Source organism: Brachyistius frenatus, unplaced genomic scaffold, assembly GCF_029030835.1.
Source record: "Brachyistius frenatus isolate BFR_SWC_R1_liver_20210118 unplaced genomic scaffold, ASM2903083v1 Contig_40, whole genome shotgun sequence".
Lineage (NCBI taxonomy): Eukaryota > Metazoa > Chordata > Actinopteri > Embiotocidae > Brachyistius > Brachyistius frenatus.
In genome coordinates this window covers 1,376,476-1,394,472 of record NW_027210639.1, presented here as the reverse complement: position 1 = coordinate 1,394,472, position 17,997 = coordinate 1,376,476, and the positions used below count along the sequence as shown (strand labels likewise).

The window sequence follows — 17,997 nt, the reverse complement described above, 5'->3', positions numbered from 1 at the left end:
GATCAATACACACACAAGAAAGCCCAATTAGTCAAGTCGGTTTTCTGTTAGATGATACAGTGCAGCATGCAGACTTATGTTGACTACTGATTAGAGAACATGCATATTTATTTAACTTGTGCAGAGACTGTAGATAGATATGGAAGGTAGATTTCTATGAGGATATAATGCAAAATGTAAAATTTTCTTTCTAAGCTTTGCATGGACCCAAAGTCATTGTTCATATCTCCTTTTTTATATCTGTATAATTCTCATATTACACCTGAAGGCAGTCTAACTTTTATTTTGTTTTCAACAATATCTGCTGCTCCTTGTCATCTCATGAAATGTAGAAAGCATCAGATAAATAAAGTTTGTGAAAAAGAAAGTGAGAGGAAGGAAACAAAAGATTGTTATATTTATCATTTTCCAATCAAAAACCTCCTTTTGATTTTATAGGATTATATTATATTGTTTTTAATATTTAGAGAGAAAAACAAATTGCAGCCTTTGTATATGTGATTTCCCTGAATTCCTCTCACTCAGCTTGAATAACTTTTGTGGTGTCCTTGGTCCTCCGTCCAGCTGTCTGAAAGCGATCCATCAGCTGCAGAAGAACGGTCATATTCCCAGCGACCCGTCTCTCTTCAGGTCCTACGCTGAGTACGGACACTTTGTGGATGTTCGCGTCGCTGCGCTGGAAGCTCTCGTCGACTACACCAGAGGTACAACGTCTCTCCTTCCTGTTGTGGAACCAAATCTGCAGTTAATTCCAATTTATGCCAATAAGTGTGTGATGAGAGTCGAAACACTCTTTCTCTGCAGTTTTGGTTTAATGAGACACATCTTGTGTATGTGCGTGTGGTTTCCTTGTTATTCAGGTTTGTTGTGTTTGTTCTCTCTTGTTGTTTTTGTTGTGCAGTTGAAAGGAGTTCAGCAGAGCTGCAGTGGCTGCTCAACATGGTGCAGAATGACCCCGCTCACTACGTCAGGTCAGATAACACCTAATACATGTTTGCAGTTAGCACGCACACACTTTGCATTCATTTAGCATGCAGTACATTAGACAGCTGTTATCTGGCTGTTTTGTTCTGCTTGTCTTGCATGTCATTAAATCTCAGCCTCCCAAATGTGTTGTCACTTCTGTCAGTCATGATATTGTTACATGAGCAATGTGGCGACTTCGGCCTCATATGGAATATATGTGTATTTCTCACACTGTCAAATGTTTATTGGGACATTTCAAAAGAAACGGTCCTTCAAAAGTCTTTAAAGCTTTCCATGTTTGAGAGTTTGAAATTGCCTCTCTCATCAGAGATGTTTTCTTCAGATGTTTTCTTGAGTCAGTCCCAGAGGTGCTTTCTGGCACCACAGAACTTAAAGCCAAAAACAGGAACGAGAAAAGTGATGGTGCTGCTGCCCCTGATTTGATGATAATTTAATTTTTACTCGTATTAGCTGCTTTTACTGTGACTAATGTGTGGTTTTTACTTTTATTGTGCCTCTTTTAATAATTTTAACCTGTAAAGCGTCTTTGAGTATCATGAAAAGTGCTATATAAATCAAATTTATTATTACTATTATAATAATGTAGACCTACTGAGACACATGCCTTGGTTTGAATATGTTTTACCATACAGATGAGTGAAATGATCAAAATCAGAGTATCTGCTGGTCATGAAAAGTCTTCAAAAGCATTTAGTTGAATATTGTTTTTGCCATCTATAGACAGTAACAAGAGCTTTTGTGTTTTTTTTTGTATGAGGTTGTGGGCTAACATATCTACAAGTGAGAAAGAATCTTCGAGATCTTTTTTTGTGTAGACATGTATTAACAATTTGTATTATTATTGTTAGCCACAGGAGCTTAGAAGCTCAAAATGAGCAAGTTTCAATTATAGCACAAACATAACTTCATTATTTTTTAATTTATAAAACCATCCATCAATCTTCTGCCTCATAATTAGTCAATTGGATAACACCACGAACAATACATGTTATTCACAGTTGGGAAGTTGAAACAAAAAGCGTATATATACATGCACTTAAACAATAATGGACTTTATTGTCTCTACTGATTGTCCATCGGTCTGTAACTAGTGTTGAGTAACTGCACAACAGTCAACTTATAGATTTTAATCATTGTTTTTTTTTTTTTGTCCAATCAGACATGAGATCCTCGGTTTGCTCTGTAAGAATCCTCCGTTCACTAAGACAACCGACTCGGCGATGTGTAATGAAGCTCTGGTCGACCAGCTCTGGAAGCTGATGAACTCAGGTGAGACACACACACACATCTGGATCTCATTCTTCAAATGTTCAGTTTAGCTTTCATCATGTATATGAGTAACTGTAGTTATAAATAACTCTAAAGTTTAGATCCATGATGAGCTGTTGTTGGACAATAAGCTAGAAAGCCTACAGTTTTTTTTATTGGTAGCTGCCAATAATGAAGCCAGTTTATTTAATGTTTGCAACCTGTAGCTATAACTGGAAAATGAGCTGAGCAGCAACAGATCTGAAATGTTGACACTGTGGTGACGTCACGGAAACAGCTGGAACAAACTGACTTTAACATCTGATTTTTGATCCAAAATGGAGGTCCTGATTCACAACTATGAGCTTAATGTGCTCAAAGTGCTGATTTAATCTGTGAAAACTTGCAGTGGGACTCTGCTGCATTTAAGGTGCTGCAATCAGCTGATCATTTCTGCAGAGAAGCCTCCACCCCGTGAAGGTGCTTTATGATTGGAGATGATGGATCTGCACAGTGCAGAGTACGCTCGGCCTCCCCCAACCAACTAATACACTTCTAATACACTCGCCTATCTTCAAACCTCAGCTGTCATGTTGGGAAGAGACATGATGCAAATTGAGATCTGTCTGCATAAACACGGAGACCTACATGTTGACGTGGCAGACTGTTGACAATTTTTTGGACGTTATATCCTAATCAGCAATCACGGTTTGATTTTTGCATTGATATGTCTTTTCAGTTAGAAACAACCTTTGGCAGAGTTCAGTCAGCAGCTTGAAGAGAGAAAGTTCACCAACACACTCATGTTTTTTAACATTGAATAGCTGCAGGTGATTTTATCTTCCACTGCTGACAGTGCTCATTTTTCACCAGACAGAAAGTTTCAGTGCCAGCAAAAAATGTCAAGCTGCACGTTTTCATCACTATAAATACAAATATGAATATAAATAAACAGGAGAAATATTAATTACCACCAATCGGCAACCAGCAGTGACGTCACCCGTTGGTCTGTTATCGGCCGTTCTGAAGCCTCCAGTTCAGATTCTGTCCGTCACCATCTTGCTAGTTCGGAGCGGTTTGGAGCAGGAAGTGACCATATTTGGACGAGCTGGGGGAGGAGCCAGCAGTGCATCTGACTGATCTGATTGGAAACCTGATGATACTACATCCTGCCCACCGATAGCTGGAGCCTGACCGCACCATAGGCCTGTCAATCAAACAGACACGCCCCCAAAAACACATCTTTTTGAAACTTATTTTCTAATTAATGACAGGCTTTTTTCAGATGTACCTTCAGAACACTAATAAGAAGGAGTGACTTTAGCTAGCAAAACCAAAATAACACGTGGGAAACATTTATTGACTTCAAATTTGATGAGAGAAGCTGAATGGGAGTTTATGGAGCCGGAGGCTCTTTGGAGCCGACCTCTAGTGGCACTCGGTGGTATTGCAGCTTAAGACACTTCTGCATCGGCCTCATTTTTCAGAGCTGGAAACTACGAACACTTTTATATACAGTTTATGGTTATTACAGCAGTTTAATGAGTCTAACTGGGAACCGGAACCAAAGTTGAACCAGGTATCAGGACCCATCCTTATAACAGACAGATTCAACAGGCTGTCATTGTATTACTGTATATGTAGTGTATCAGTCTGGTTTGAAGAGCCTGTGACTGGATATGACCCAACCATTAATAACTCATTCACCTCAAACCGAAGCAGCGGACTGTATGTTAGAGAAGTGGAGCAAAGCTGTGCACTTGTGACATCCAAAACAAATGTGCCAGTAGCCTCAGGCTGTGTTTTAAACTCTCAACCTAATCCTCTCTTGCGTTGTCACATTACTGTCATTAATCATTTTTTATCACATGACAGTGCTGCTCAGCTCAAAGGAGATGAAATGTTGTGTTTCTGAATGATGATCAAAAGCTTTTGAACTATTGCTGTTTGGCTTTTGTTCTTTAAAAACATATTACATCTTAGCCTTTCCTGCAGCTGTCACGCAGTAGAAATTTACCACAAATGAGCTGATTGAACCCCAGCAGGGCAAATTACACCGAGGGGACTTTGGTTAATGCACGCTCAGTTGTTCCTGCTCTCACACTGCATGTGGCAGAACCAAGAAAACATTTTATTTATAACATATTTTCTTTGGTTTGCGCTGGGACAAAGTTCCAGTAAATCCATTAATCTCTAGAGGAGGCAGGATGTTGCAGAGACTTTTACTGTCTATCAAAAGCAGCGGTGGCTGTTCTCCATCATGCTGAAGAACTCCACAGCGAAATACCGCTCACAACACGACCCAGGCTCATTTTACAGAGCAATCTGGCTTCAGATATTTCACAACCTCGCGGTGCTGTCTGAATGTTTTGGCTTCAGAAAGTCCTCTGACCCGCTCCACATTCTGTCGTGTTATGGATTTGATTTAAAATGAATGTTTTTAAGAATTTCTGAAGCGTTTAAAGTTCCCAGCAGCTCAGTTGGCTCCGTCACTGACGTGGATGATTGGAACCACCGGGGCTCCTCCGTCAGCTGACTGGTAGCCACATTCAGTAACCCGGCAGGAAGTCATCTAGAGTCCGTCAGGGTTTTAGTTTGCCAGATCATACCATTGTCATATTTGAGGACCTTTTGATGTCTCGCCTGTTTATTCAGAGGGTATGTTTTCTGTGTTGTTCAGTACATCGAGAGGAGCTCATACAGTCTCGATAATCAGACATACGGCAAAACTTAAACACATCGACTAACTGACATATTTATTTGAATCCATTAACATCACCTATGACCTACGACGGTAAATCAATAAGTTCCAAGATTACTGCTTTTGCGCACGTACGAAGCACATCCCGGCACCGGGACGTTCACCGAGCAGGAGAAAGATATAAACCTAATGAGGAACTGGCACAAATTCCGTTGCCTGATCATCATCAGTTCCTGAGTTACACATGTTTTTGCGAGCGGTGGACCGGCTGCAACGTAATGACCAGAGGGAACACGTCAGATTTTGTATCAAACTCTGGAAATCTTCAATGGAGACTCTGACAGTGCTTTAGGAGGGCTGAGACAATGAAGCAGTGAGTCTGGAGAGGTGTTCTTAGTGACATTCACGTTTCTGACGGGCAGAACATCGCTGTCCAAAACTGAAAAAAAGGTCATCAGGTCAGGAGTTCAACCAGGTGGGTTTTCTTTGACATGGCTGTGTGCCGTGAATTCATCCCAGGAGGGTTGGAGGGAAACCACGGGGATTTGTACCAGTTACTCATTAGTGTTATCTTTCTCCTGCTCCGTGTGCACGCACGTGCTGTAGTCTCAGAACGTATTGATTTACTCTCGTTTCTCTCAGTCATGTAATAAAAAGGCTTCGGTCTACTTCTTGGTGCAGTGCCTCTATACACTCAAGGCTCTGCTTCTATTGTGTCCTCAGGTTTCATTATTTCTGTCTCTTCCTGGGGGTCCGATGTGTGTTTCAGCTAGCGAGCCAGGCCATTGAGGTTCAGTCTGCCAATCCAAATACACACCGCCTCAAAAACTAAATACGGGTCCATGTTCACAGCTCTATACTCCTGAAGACCATTTGGCTCTTATTGCAAGACATTATTTAATTTATTGACTTGCAAGCACAAATATTGATGGTCATTATTTCCAGTGAGCTTGTGTTTGTTGGTCGGGTTAGTGTGTGTGGCTGCAGGACAGTGCTGCCAGTTTAAATACGTAGTGACCAGTGTGGTCACCTTAAATACTACGTTCAGAAAACGTGTTGGTTGTTTTACCCGTCTCCCTCCGGACCCCGCGGCCCCCCCGGTGTGTTAAACATACACACTCACACAGGATGATGTTTCACTGGCTGAAGGTCAGCGCTGTAAGAACACAAACTCAGAGTACCTTCTGCTGCTGTTAGTCATTTATTTCAACCATGTTTTCAGACCACAGTCCACTCTCCATGTCAGGCGCCGGGCCGGGCCTTCAGGTTGTCAACTTCAGCAAGATTCCATGTTTAATGCATCGCCGCTGCAGCATCTCAAATGACTCATATCGTGATGTATTTAACCCTCAACTGATTATCTTGTATCTAGTATCTTTGTGGGAATGTCAAATTAAATGTGTGGTTGAAGGATTAATGGCTGGCATGTACTCCGAAAAAAAAAGAAAATGGCAACAGTGTTGATAGCTTTTCCAAACAGCTGCACTCAAACAAAGGGTGAAAGGACTGATGTCATAGACTATATAAAAGTGTTCGTAGCCTCCGGGTTGGAAAAATGAGGCCGATGTAGAAGTGCCTTAAGCTGCAGTACCACTGAGTGCCACGAGAGGTTGGCTCCAAAAAGCCTCCGTCTCCATAGACTCCCATTCAACTTCTCATGAAATTCAATAAAACTAGTTATTTCGGTGTTGTGAGCTAAAGTCACTCTTTATTAGTTTTATGGCGGTCCATCTGAAAATAATCCATCATTAATTTGAAAATAAACTTCAAAAAGACCTGTTTTTGGGATGTAGTATCGTCAGGTCTCCAATCAGATCAGTCAGATCCACCGCTTGCTCCTCTCCAGCTCGACCAAATATGGTCACTTCCTGCTCCAAACCGCTCCGAACTAGCAAAGATGGTGACGGACAGAATCTGAACTGGAGGATTCATAACGGCCGTTCACAAACTAACGGGTGATGTCACTGATGGTTGCTGCTTGAATGTGAACCCTGCAGAGTTGCTGCTATTGCTAATTTTTCTCTGGTAACGCATCCAGTGACTGGTGGCTGTGCTGCATTTCACTACATCATCCTCGGACATCCAGCTCACATCAATGGCGGTTAGTTTGAAATGCGGGTGAGCTGTTTGTCAACAAATTTTGTCTTTCCATCTCCGGTTCTCTATCGCCACCTTAGACAACTGGTTCATTACAAACTGACAACCTCATCCTGTACGACTCCTTTGATCTAATAGCCTCATCTTCTGAACCTCTTGTCACCACCCGATCTCCCTTCCACCTCGCCCTCCTTGTCCTCAGGTACCTCCCATGACTGGCGGCTGCGCTGCGATGCTGTGAACCTCTACTACACGTTGTTCGGTCTGACTCGGCCCTCCTGCCTACCGCTGCCAGAACTGGGCCTGGTGCTCAACCTGAAGGAGAAGAAAGCTGTCCTGAACCCCACCATCAAGCCTGAGATGGGGGTCAGCGCCGTCATCGACACGCCCGCCAGTATCGGCATCCACGGTGTGGGCATGAGCTACACAACGGTAAGTGGTGGAGAGTCATTTGTTAGGAGAGCATATTTTTTTTTATTTCAGCAAATTAAAATATTACGTAAAGACCATAAACTTTATATAAATGTGTTCGTAGCTTCCAGGTCTGAAAAATGAGACCAATGCAGAAGTACCTTAAGCTGCAATACCACCGAGTGTCACTAGAGGTCGGCTCCAAAAAGCCTCCGGCTCCATAGACTCCCATTCAACTTCTCTCATAAATTACAAAGTCCATACAATTTATCCAGAGTTATCTCAGTATTTTGAGCTAAAGTCACTCGTTTTAGTTTTCTGAAGGTCCATCTGAAAATAATCCCTCATTAATTAGAAAATATGCTTCAAAAAGGCATGTTTTGGGGCGCGTGTCTATTTGATTGACAGGCCTGTGGTGCAGTCAGGTTACAGCTATCGGTGGGCGGGACGTAGTATCATCAGGTTGCCAATCAGACCAGTCAGATCCACCGCTCACTCCTCCCCAGCTCGTCCAAATATGGTCACTTCCTGCTCCAAACCCCTCCGAACTAGCAAGATGGTGACGGACAGAATCTGAACCGGAGGCTTCATAACGTTCACAAACCAACAAGGTGACGTCACTGCTGGTTGCTGCTTGGCAAAGACATACTGTATTATGTAATGAATAGTAGAAACAGAGTATTGCTGTGATCTTCAATTCACTTAAACAAGAAGGAAATAGAAAAGTAATTTTTTCCATTTTAATGAAGTCACATGAGGATGTCCAATCTAAACAGAACATCAGCCTGGAGAACTTTTTGTAAAACTTTGTGAACCTCCTGCCAGAAAGAACAGAATATACTGCAGCGGTTTGCCACGCTGTCTCCAGTCACTGGACAGTTTAGTATCATGAGTCATGGGGTCAATATAATGTGTCAGGTCCGTTAGTTTTGATGCCAGTGGTGATGTAAGCAGCAGGCTGCTTGGTGGTCTTTATTTCCTTCAGTTTGGATTTGTTTGATTTAGGGATGCTACACAAGAACGTCCAGATGGTGAAAACCACTTCATAAAGTCTGTATTATGTTATGATGGATCTGGATTTATAATTATGAATCCTACAGGATGATGCAGTGTTTGCCTGAGTCTCACCCAGAACCAGCAGGAAGAGCAGCAGTCTGACTGTTTCGGTTACAATAACTGATCTGTGACAGTTGATTGAGACTGAAATGACAATACTGACAATACTAAAAAATAAAAAACTTCATAACGAAATCATATTAAGTATTATTCGGCTGAAGTTTGAATGGCTCCTGGAGGTTCATGTACACCGTCTGAATGTGGCAAACACCATTAATAACGTTACTGTATTATATAAGAAGACGCACTACTACATATTCAGGCTTCTTTGCTTGTGTCCGTCAGGTGGATGAAGAGCCGGATCCGATCTCCCTGGGGGTGTGTGGGGTGGGGCAGCCCCCCCTGGGCCTGAAGAGGAAGGCTGAGACCCCCCTGGGGTCTCCTCCAGAGCCGGGACAGATACTGCAGCAGCAGGACGATGATGGACGAGGGGCGCGCTTTAAGATCAGGGTGAGACGGCGCTCTGCGGTAACCTTTGACCTCTTTTCTTCTCCACTGTTTCCATGCTTTGCTGTGCGCTGCTCTCCGTTCATCTTTAAGTTCACCTGAACTTCATTCCGGCTAATAATTGATGGACTGTCAAACTGATGTCTTCAGTATGTTTTTAAGAACATCTGTGCTGTCCACAGAGACTCAGAAATAATGATGGTCTGTTAAAACTGCAGTTATCATTCAGGAAATTAAGATGTTGCGATTGTTATATTTAATGCAAACTGAACTGATCTCTGCAATATTTGTGGGAGCTTAAAATTTTGCTAAATCTGAGATTTCTCTGCAATAAACTTTTCCAACAGAAGCTCTGCTGTAGGTTTTACAGCACAAAGCTAAACTTACTTATAAAAAAAAATAATAATAATATATTCTTCTTCTCTTTAACTTCTCATCATCAAAACAAACCAAAAACAGGAAGAGCTTCATGGGAAATGTGTTCTTATGATAATTGGACTCCAATCGTCACACTTCCCTGCATCAGTCTAATCAGACAGTTTCTGTTAAATTGCGTGTGTTTTTACAGCATTACAGTTATAAGAGGCTGTACATTGTTTTTGTGTTGAGTTAATATTATTTAAAAAGTATTTAAAGCTCTTATTTTTTACAGAAAATGTAGCCTTAGTATATCACCGTCACAGGCTGTCACTTTTATGAAAAAATACTTTTGTAACTTGGAGCTCCATGTTTCCTTAAGTTCAGAAAAAAGAAGAGAACTGAAATATTTTCCACCAATTTCTGTGGTGTGCTGTCTGATTATTATCATCGTAAGAAGTGATTATAAATGACCATTTTTTTATGCAATTATAATAAATTAATTTAAAAAAAAGCTGTTTATGAGAAGCATGTTTAATTGTAAAAATCACAAACAAATTCGACTGATTTTCATGAGTCCATCAGGTTTATTAATGTCGTTCTGCTCCGTTGCAGTTCAACACCATGGAGGAGGAAGATATTGATATGGAGACTGTTCATGACAGTCAGGCCTTCATTCACCATCATCTCAACCTGTTAGAGAGACCGTCCACACCAGGTGAACGAACACACACACACACACACACACACACACACACACACACACACACACACACACACACACACACACACACACACACACACACACACACACACACACACACACACACACACACATATCATAGATCAGACTAATCTGCTGTTATTTCTGGGTAAATGAAAACTGACTGAACACTCTCATCATTTGACTTTACTTTACTTTACTTTTTTTGAGCAAACACACATGTTTTGCTCCTCTCCATCAGCAGGTGTCACTGAGTGATTACATGGAATTAGAGGTCAACATTAGCCTGGGAACACGAGGGCAAAGATTTTAGGCTCAGAAGTAGTCTGCCTTTGTTTTGGTGAAGACTGTCTAACCTGCATTACACTAATCTACACTAGTACACTTTATTAATAATAATAATTATAATAAACTTTATTTGTATAGCACTTTTCATACAAGAAATGCAGCTCAAAGTGCTTTACAACAAGAAAATGACATGCAGTGTTTGACATAAAAACATATAAAGGAAAGCGTTTCCTTCGAATGGGGAAGGGACATGTCCAGGTGGGGAAGAGACACACTCGGATGGGAAAGGAGAGACTGTTGTCAATACACAGAATAAAGTACATTTTCCAACATAGAGAATGGTAAATACATTGAACATCGTGATTTTTCTCCATCATGTGTCTTTCCAAATCACGTCCAATCAACTGAATTGACCACAAGTGGACTCCAATCAAGTTGTAGAAACATCTGAAGGATGATCAGTGGAAACAGGAAGCACCTGAGCTCAAATTTGAGTGTCATGGCAAAGGCTGTGAATACTTATGTACATGTGATTTTTTTTAAATTTTTATTTATTTTTAATAGAAACTTTTTTCACGTTATCATTATGGGGTATTGTGTGTAGAATGTTGAGGAAAAAAATGAATTTAATCCATTTGGAATAAGGTTGTAACAACAAAATGTGGAAAAAGTGAAGCGCTGTGAATACTTTCTGGATACACTGTAGTTAACCAGAGACTTCGCGATGTAACTCGGTCCCATTAAGAGCTTCGTATGTAAGATTTCTTTTTATCCTTGTTTAATTTTAGGAAATTATTGCTTCTTCTTTCTGACCTTTAAAGGAGCAACGGTATTTAAAACAGACCACACAGTGTTATTTAAGTGATCAACCGTGTCATTTAAAGAGCGCTCATGACGGTATGGCTCAATGATCTCATCATCTCATCAAGGGTCTCTTTTGAACCAGAATCTCCATTTTAGTCTTTGGCATGGTTACGATCACATCATAAAATATACAGAGATGGTAATACACATACTGAAACATGATCCATGTGTAACCCTCTGGTTATCAGCAAGATATTCAAATGATGTAAATTCACCTCGCCCAATATCAGAGAAGAGATGACTGCGATCCTCCTCCTCTCTTGTTCTGTCTAGCTGACTGATAAAACTTATAGTTCGGAGGACAAGCCTCCACCAGTGTTGCTTCACCAGTAGAGTTGTTCAGCCATATTTCAACTAGGAACATACAGTGCAAACTCTTATTAATTATGAGATCATTAACCAGAAAAGATTTATTGGCCAAAGATCTGACATTGGAAAGAGCCAATTTCAACTGCGGGGACTCTTAGACTGGAGAGGAGGCTGCTTGTGGCTGAACAGTGAGAGTTTTGAGATTTACTGAAACAGGTACCAGATGGTCTGTAATTGTTATGACGAGTGCGAGCATGCCACCGGCTGTTTAATATCAGTGGTGGCATGCTGGATGGCTGGTTGGGACAGAGGCATCCTCTGGATGCCTTGGGTGATGTGAAGTAGTGGGTCTGCTGAGGGGGGGGGGGGGGGTGCAGGCTGTCAGCCTGTATGAGTGGTGGTGGTGGTGGTGGGGGGGTGCTGGTGCCATGGTTGTTGCTCTGTCCTGTGTGCTGCGTGGGGGCAGAGATCAAGCTGTCCTTTGTCCTTATCTTGTTTTGGTCGAGCACGATGTAGGTTGGATCCCGTGAAGTTCAGATGAACACCATCAGGTTGAAACGGTTCTTACAGCTCCACAACGTGTTCAGATTGTCAATAAAACGTATCCCATGGTTGAGACATGCTGATGTCAGCATGTGTAACTCCGTTAACTATGACAGTCGTGTTATCCAAACACAGATTTTCAGTCTTTGTCATTCTAGCATGCCTGGTTATGGCGTCCCCTCTCAGAATACTACTGCTTCCTGTGTGACCTTTACTGTGTCTCTTCTGGCTCTCCATCTAGCAGTGATTTTGGGGCTTTCACTCTTGCCTCGATTGGCCTTATTGCTGGTAATGTAATTAGCTTCCTTGTTTTCCACATACTTAGTGTTATCACACACTTCATTCTGAGTCCGTCGCTCACACCCGGTGTGCAGGGAGAGTTCCAGTGGTGGAGTGAGCGTTGGAGCTGTGGTCCTCATGTGTTTGCTTCTGCGGCGGATAACGTCAAACTGAGCCCTGGCTGGAGTTGAAGTTTTCAGCCTCTCCAGTGCGATGCCGGTACGATGTGTCACCAGGAGAGCCGGGTGCAGCAGCCTCAGCTGCTAATCCAGAGTTTCGGACGACGTCAGAATAAATCCTGCGAGCCTGTCCAGCTGGTCCAGTGACATGAGGACGTGTCCACGGGACAGTGTCAGCCAAGTCTGTGGCAGGAGGCTCCACATTTGTAGCCACTCGTATAAAAAATCTCTGTCAGTCTAAAATGTCTTTGTGAAACTGGTTCCAGTTCAGTTTGAAACTCCTACATTCATACTTATCAATCCTGGATTTGAATCACAGACTCAGCTGACAACAAGTCTAAATCAAAACCACTAACTTCAAGAGGTAATAATCCTGAACTACATCATCTCAGAGAACCTAAAATCAGATTTAAACACAGCTTCACATTTGTGAACCTTTTATTCTATTTATGAAATCACAAAAGACAAGTTTTTCCACATCCAGACTACATCAAACCAGGTCGAGATCCAAAAACTAAGACTTGTCAGAACCAAACTAGATCAAAAGAGATAAAAGACTTAAGTTGTAAAAATGCAAAAAGAGCATTTTTACAGTTAAATTGCCTTAACGTGCTTTTATAAATAAGATTAAATTTGACAAATATGAAAGAAGTCAGTTTTGTGGTCACTCAGCACTGTACCTAAGTTTCTCTTAACTTTCCCTCTAACTGCTGAATCAGAAGCTAAATTCAGTCGTTACAAAGAACTCAGACAAAGTGTTAAATATTACTTGAACTTTATTTATTTTGTCTGCAGTGATGCCCTTGAGTTGCACCTCTTTTAGTTGAATGTGTGCGTGTCTCCTACCTGCTAACACACAGTCGTCCTCCTCCTCTCGTCAGGTAAAGAGCCGCCGTCGGTGGAACAGTCCCTGCTCTCGATGCCCGCCACGCCGGTGCCGTCCTTCCCCAAGGAGACCACCTCCTCGTCCTCGAAGCACGCCGGCGACCACGGCCACCACCACCACCACCACCACCACGAGCACAAGAAGAAGAAGAAGAAGCACAAGCACAAACACAAGCACAAGCACAAACACGACAGCAAGGACAAGGACAAGGACAGAGACCGGGACAACTCGCACGCCTACAGCAACAGCCCGGCCAGCGGACGGTCGCTGCGCTCGCCCTCGCTGTCCGACTGAACAGCGCCGCCGGCGCGCAAAGGGTGAACTGCACACGTGTGACGTGCAGTAGCAGGTTTTTATTCCTGCGAGTCTGGAGATGCGTTTGTCTTCCATGTTTGATAGAACTCAGTTTGGAGTCCTCAGTCGTTGTTTTCAGTTTAATCCTCTGATATATGAACACTGGATCCTTCAGCAGAGGCAGAAGCTGCACGTCGGCTTACAGGAAGAAACACAGACTGAACTGAGGCTTCATCCAGGTGAACCTTCCGGAGACATCTCACACACACACACACACACACACACACACACACACACACACACACACACACACACACACACACACACACACACACACACACACACACACACACACACACACACACACACACACACACACAAACACAAACACAAACAACCTGCAGTCTGAGGCATCCAACCACACACCTCTCCACAAACAGTCAAACAGTCTGGGCCGACCTCGGTACGGAGCCACCGCTCTGGTGCGCCTCATCCCACAGCTCAGTCCCACATTCAGAGGAAACATGATGGATGGTGCTGTGGAGTCTGCGGATGACGTTTTCCTTGTTTACTCAGTGATTCAAACCAAACAGAGGAATTTCACAATTTCACTGTACTGTACAATTTACAACTCCAGTAATACTAGTAGTATTTTTTTTTAATTTTTTTATAATACTTTTGTTTCCCAGCTGTCATCATTGTTTGAAGATGTTTTTGTAATTGAACCAGATGAAGTCCAGCTCCACAGCGGCCGGTTTTCTTCTGGCAGAGTGTCTGAGGTCTGATGAGGTGGTTTTACACTTTAAAAAGAACGTTTCGCATCCAGTAGTGGCCGTTTAGAGAAGCAGAAGTCAGACGGCCAGAGATAGTTTTGTAATTGACCTTCTGATTTCATCTTGCCTAAAAGACAAATTACTGTCAGTCTCAACAGTCATGTAAAGATTCCTGACATTGTTAAAAAAAAAGTTAAAAATTCACTCTCATCCAGTTCTTGTGAATCATTCTGGGAACATTCGTCTCTGTTTGTGTTGTGAATTCACTCTGTGAGATTACAAACTGCTAATTAGGTATAAAAAAAAAAAAATCAAAGTTCTTTCAGTCGGTGCCTGTTATTAAACACAATCAAAGCTGTGAAGCAATATTGGTTTTACAAATGTGTTATAGCAGATTAATACCAGTTATGACTGAAATATGATCTGAAAGAAGAATTCACATAGAATGAAAACTTTTTGTACTAAAACTTTTGTTTAATAATTGTTGAATTAGTTGTTTTTGAATTAAACAAATAAAAAACTTTTATACTTTTACAGAAGGCAAAATGTATTGATGTGTTTGTGGAAAATTGACTTCAGCCACTTTTGAGCAACATGGAAGAGTTTTTTTTGTTTTGTTTACTTGTTTATCTAACTGCTGTCCGTCTGCTTCTACTTGTCCAATAACCCATTTAAATCCAGAACCTTTTCTAAACAAAAACAAACCTCAACAGCATCAGTAGAACCGTTCAACAGTGTTCGCTGCGCAATGAATGCCGGTTTGATTTCTGTCTGACTTGATCCAGAGTTGCTCAACGTCCTGCAAATGTAAGTAGTAATGACCTCACAGGATCGAGGAACCCAGGGGATGATGGGAAGCACCAGCTGCTCACCTGATCTAACAGCTGGTTTAAATGGGACTCAACAAGATCACGTTCCAGACAAAATGTCCTTTTTTTATCAAATGTTTTGAAGGTTCATTCTGTTATTAGCAGAATAAATGTTGGTTGATTTAGATTTTTTAGATTTTATACACTTTATTAATCCCCGAGGGGAAATGTCTTCACTACAGCAGGGGGGCTCTCAGGGGGGAGATGCTGCAGCAGGCTGCCACTAGCGCGGCGCCAGGTAACCTGACCTGAGGTGCATGTTTTTGGATGACGGGAGGAAGCCGGAGAACCCGGAGAGAACCCACGCAAGCACAGGGAGAACATGCAAACTCCGCACAGAAAGGCCCAGGACCGGATTCGAACCCGGAACCTTTTTTTGCTGTGAGGTGACAGTGCTAACCACTGCAGCACCGTGCCTGTTTATTAGATAGATAGATAGTTACTTTATTAATCCCACAAGGGGACATGTTTTCGCTACAGCAGCATTATAGGTACAGGAAAGCAATAAAACAACAGTAAAAAAATATTAAATATAAAAATGCACAGTGTACACAATAAAATAGAATAATTAAATTAAATTAAAACTAACTAAACAATAGTGCAAAGATGAAAACACAACAAACTGTTATTGTTGTGTGATGGATTTTGCCAGAGGTGAGTTATTGTATTGTATTAGTCAGAGGATATGAAGACTTTCATATTACAGATCATAAACAGTATGTTACAGTTCTGTCTATTGTAAATTAGCTTTGGACTGATTTCATTCCTGAAGAATTCAACAGGAAAACTTTTGGTAAGTCGGAGGTAAGATGTTTCAAAACAACATCTGTAGATGTGAACTCCTGACAGTCTAAGTATCTGGTAAATCAGCGATAAAAGATATATATATATTATTTTTTTAAATAATTTTTCCCCCCTTACAGTTCTTTACAGTCCCTCTTGTGCTGCAAAAGTACCTACCCTGAGGTAGGAACTAAAATATTCCCCCAAAACAGAGTTCCAGGAACTAAGTTCTGAGTTCCTGCAGTGTGACATCAACAGTTTTTGAGTTTCAAACAACATTCCAACAACATTTGTAAAACCAAGTCTGCTGTTTTGTGGTCATTTGTTCATATTTGTTTCGCAAAGTTTGGTGAAGATGACCGTCTGAGTGTTTTACATATTGAAAACTGGAAATTGTGACACGTGCGGAGCTTATGAGGTTCTGCTGCGGAAGCTGACAGCTTACTGCGATTCAACCCATCATATTATCTGAACACTGGCTCAGACCGGAGTCCTCCTCAGAACCAATAAGACTCCGATGCGCTCCTTTCAGACACCTCCTCCTTTTCCTCCCCTCCTCTCTCTTTCTGTTCTCCTCAACCGTCCTCCTCTCCGGTGGTCCTTCAGTTTCAGTGTCAGCATCACTCGCTCTCCGATCTACAGCACAGGACTACAGTCAGCCCGACAGAGGAACATGTTGCTGCAGAAATTGGTACGGTAAGAGCCCATGTCTGCGAGTTGTAGCTACAGGGTACTTCAAAAATATGCGTAATTCGATGCGTAAATCCGTGCGTAATTACGCATTTGACCGTATATTCTGGTAGTTTGCGATATTCCTTTTTTATTTCCCTTAGGAAATAATGTTTATGTTCTCAGCCTTTCCCACGCTTTTATCCTTTCCTGCCTGCTGCTGAGCATTTGCAAAACAATTGATTGATTTGTCTTAAAGTTCCCGAGAGACGAACAACTTGTCAAACTACCAAAAGGCGATTGTGACACGAATGCGGGTGGTCTCTATTCACTTTGAACCCAGTACCGCTCCTGTGTTGGCAAATCATGGAGACAATGCAATCGGTCTTCGCTGTTTTAGATCAAATCCAATTTAGTAGGAAAACTCTGCTAATCAGTGCATTTGTCAAATAAATCAAGTTTTAAACTTCTGTTTTGGAATTAATTGTGGAGCAGACAAAGCATAACACAAGACTCAGATTCCCTGAGGCTGCAGAGTGTCTCTGATACAGTAACACATAAAGATAACAACAGCCAGGAAGACTGACTTTGCATGAGAGCAATGGAAGAGTTATTGAAGTAAGTCCTCTTCTTATTCACTCACTAATGAATGAACCTGATGACTTCTGATCAGCCTGTGCAGCAGTTATAAAATAAATTCCTGTTCCAATGTCAGTTCATGTTGATTTTCCTCAGTGTTCATGGATCTTGTCCATCCTGTGTGCCTCTGATGTGTGTTGGGGATTTGTGTACGACCGGCCAAGACGCTCCGGAGAGGACGGGACTTCAGCCCGGGCAGACTGTGAGTACACCACTGCTGGAAAACACAGAGAACATCTTTGAACTGCTTGACCCTGAGACAGAAAGCATTTACACAGCTGAGGTGGCCTCGCAAAGGACGCCAAAACCCTGCCAGCTTCAATGTGGCGACTCTGTAACTGACTCCGACATCAGATGTCCTTGTGGACAAACGTGAAGAGAAAAGTTTCCTTTGTTGTTATATTTCAGCAAAAGGAACATTTCCTTCTTTCTACACGTCGATAAAATATTACATTGCGAGATATATGTATATTTGAGCTCCACTTTTAAAATTTGACACTATTTCACCAAAAGAGAGCACAGACTTTAGAACCC

At 41.9% G+C, this 17,997-nt stretch overlaps 3 protein-coding genes across 3 annotated transcripts in view; 2 read left to right on the top strand and 1 right to left on the bottom strand.

Annotated features, from left to right (window-relative positions):
- The window catches only part of taf2 (TAF2 RNA polymerase II, TATA box binding protein (TBP)-associated factor), a 36,893-nt gene extending 22,190 nt beyond the window's left edge, over positions 1–14,703 (top strand). The window contains exons 22-28 of the mRNA XM_069702066.1: positions 565–704; positions 902–971; positions 2,147–2,256; positions 7,236–7,465; positions 8,846–9,010; positions 9,980–10,082; positions 13,432–14,703. Coding sequence (XP_069558167.1) covers positions 565–704; positions 902–971; positions 2,147–2,256; positions 7,236–7,465; positions 8,846–9,010; positions 9,980–10,082; positions 13,432–13,730 — 1,117 coding nt within the window. The 3' untranslated portion in view covers positions 13,731–14,703. The remainder of the gene's footprint in view (positions 1–564; positions 705–901; positions 972–2,146; positions 2,257–7,235; positions 7,466–8,845; positions 9,011–9,979; positions 10,083–13,431) is intronic.
- Positions 1–17,997, bottom strand: part of sqlea (squalene epoxidase a) — an 87,953-nt gene that overhangs the window by 52,663 nt on the left and 17,293 nt on the right. The window lies entirely within an intron of this gene.
- Positions 16,782–17,997, top strand: part of enpp2 (ectonucleotide pyrophosphatase/phosphodiesterase 2) — a 34,827-nt gene continuing 33,611 nt past the window's right edge. Inside the window, exons 1-2 of the mRNA XM_069702121.1 lie at positions 16,782–16,846; positions 17,560–17,665. Coding sequence (XP_069558222.1) covers positions 16,829–16,846; positions 17,560–17,665 — 124 coding nt within the window. The 5' untranslated portion in view covers positions 16,782–16,828. The remainder of the gene's footprint in view (positions 16,847–17,559; positions 17,666–17,997) is intronic.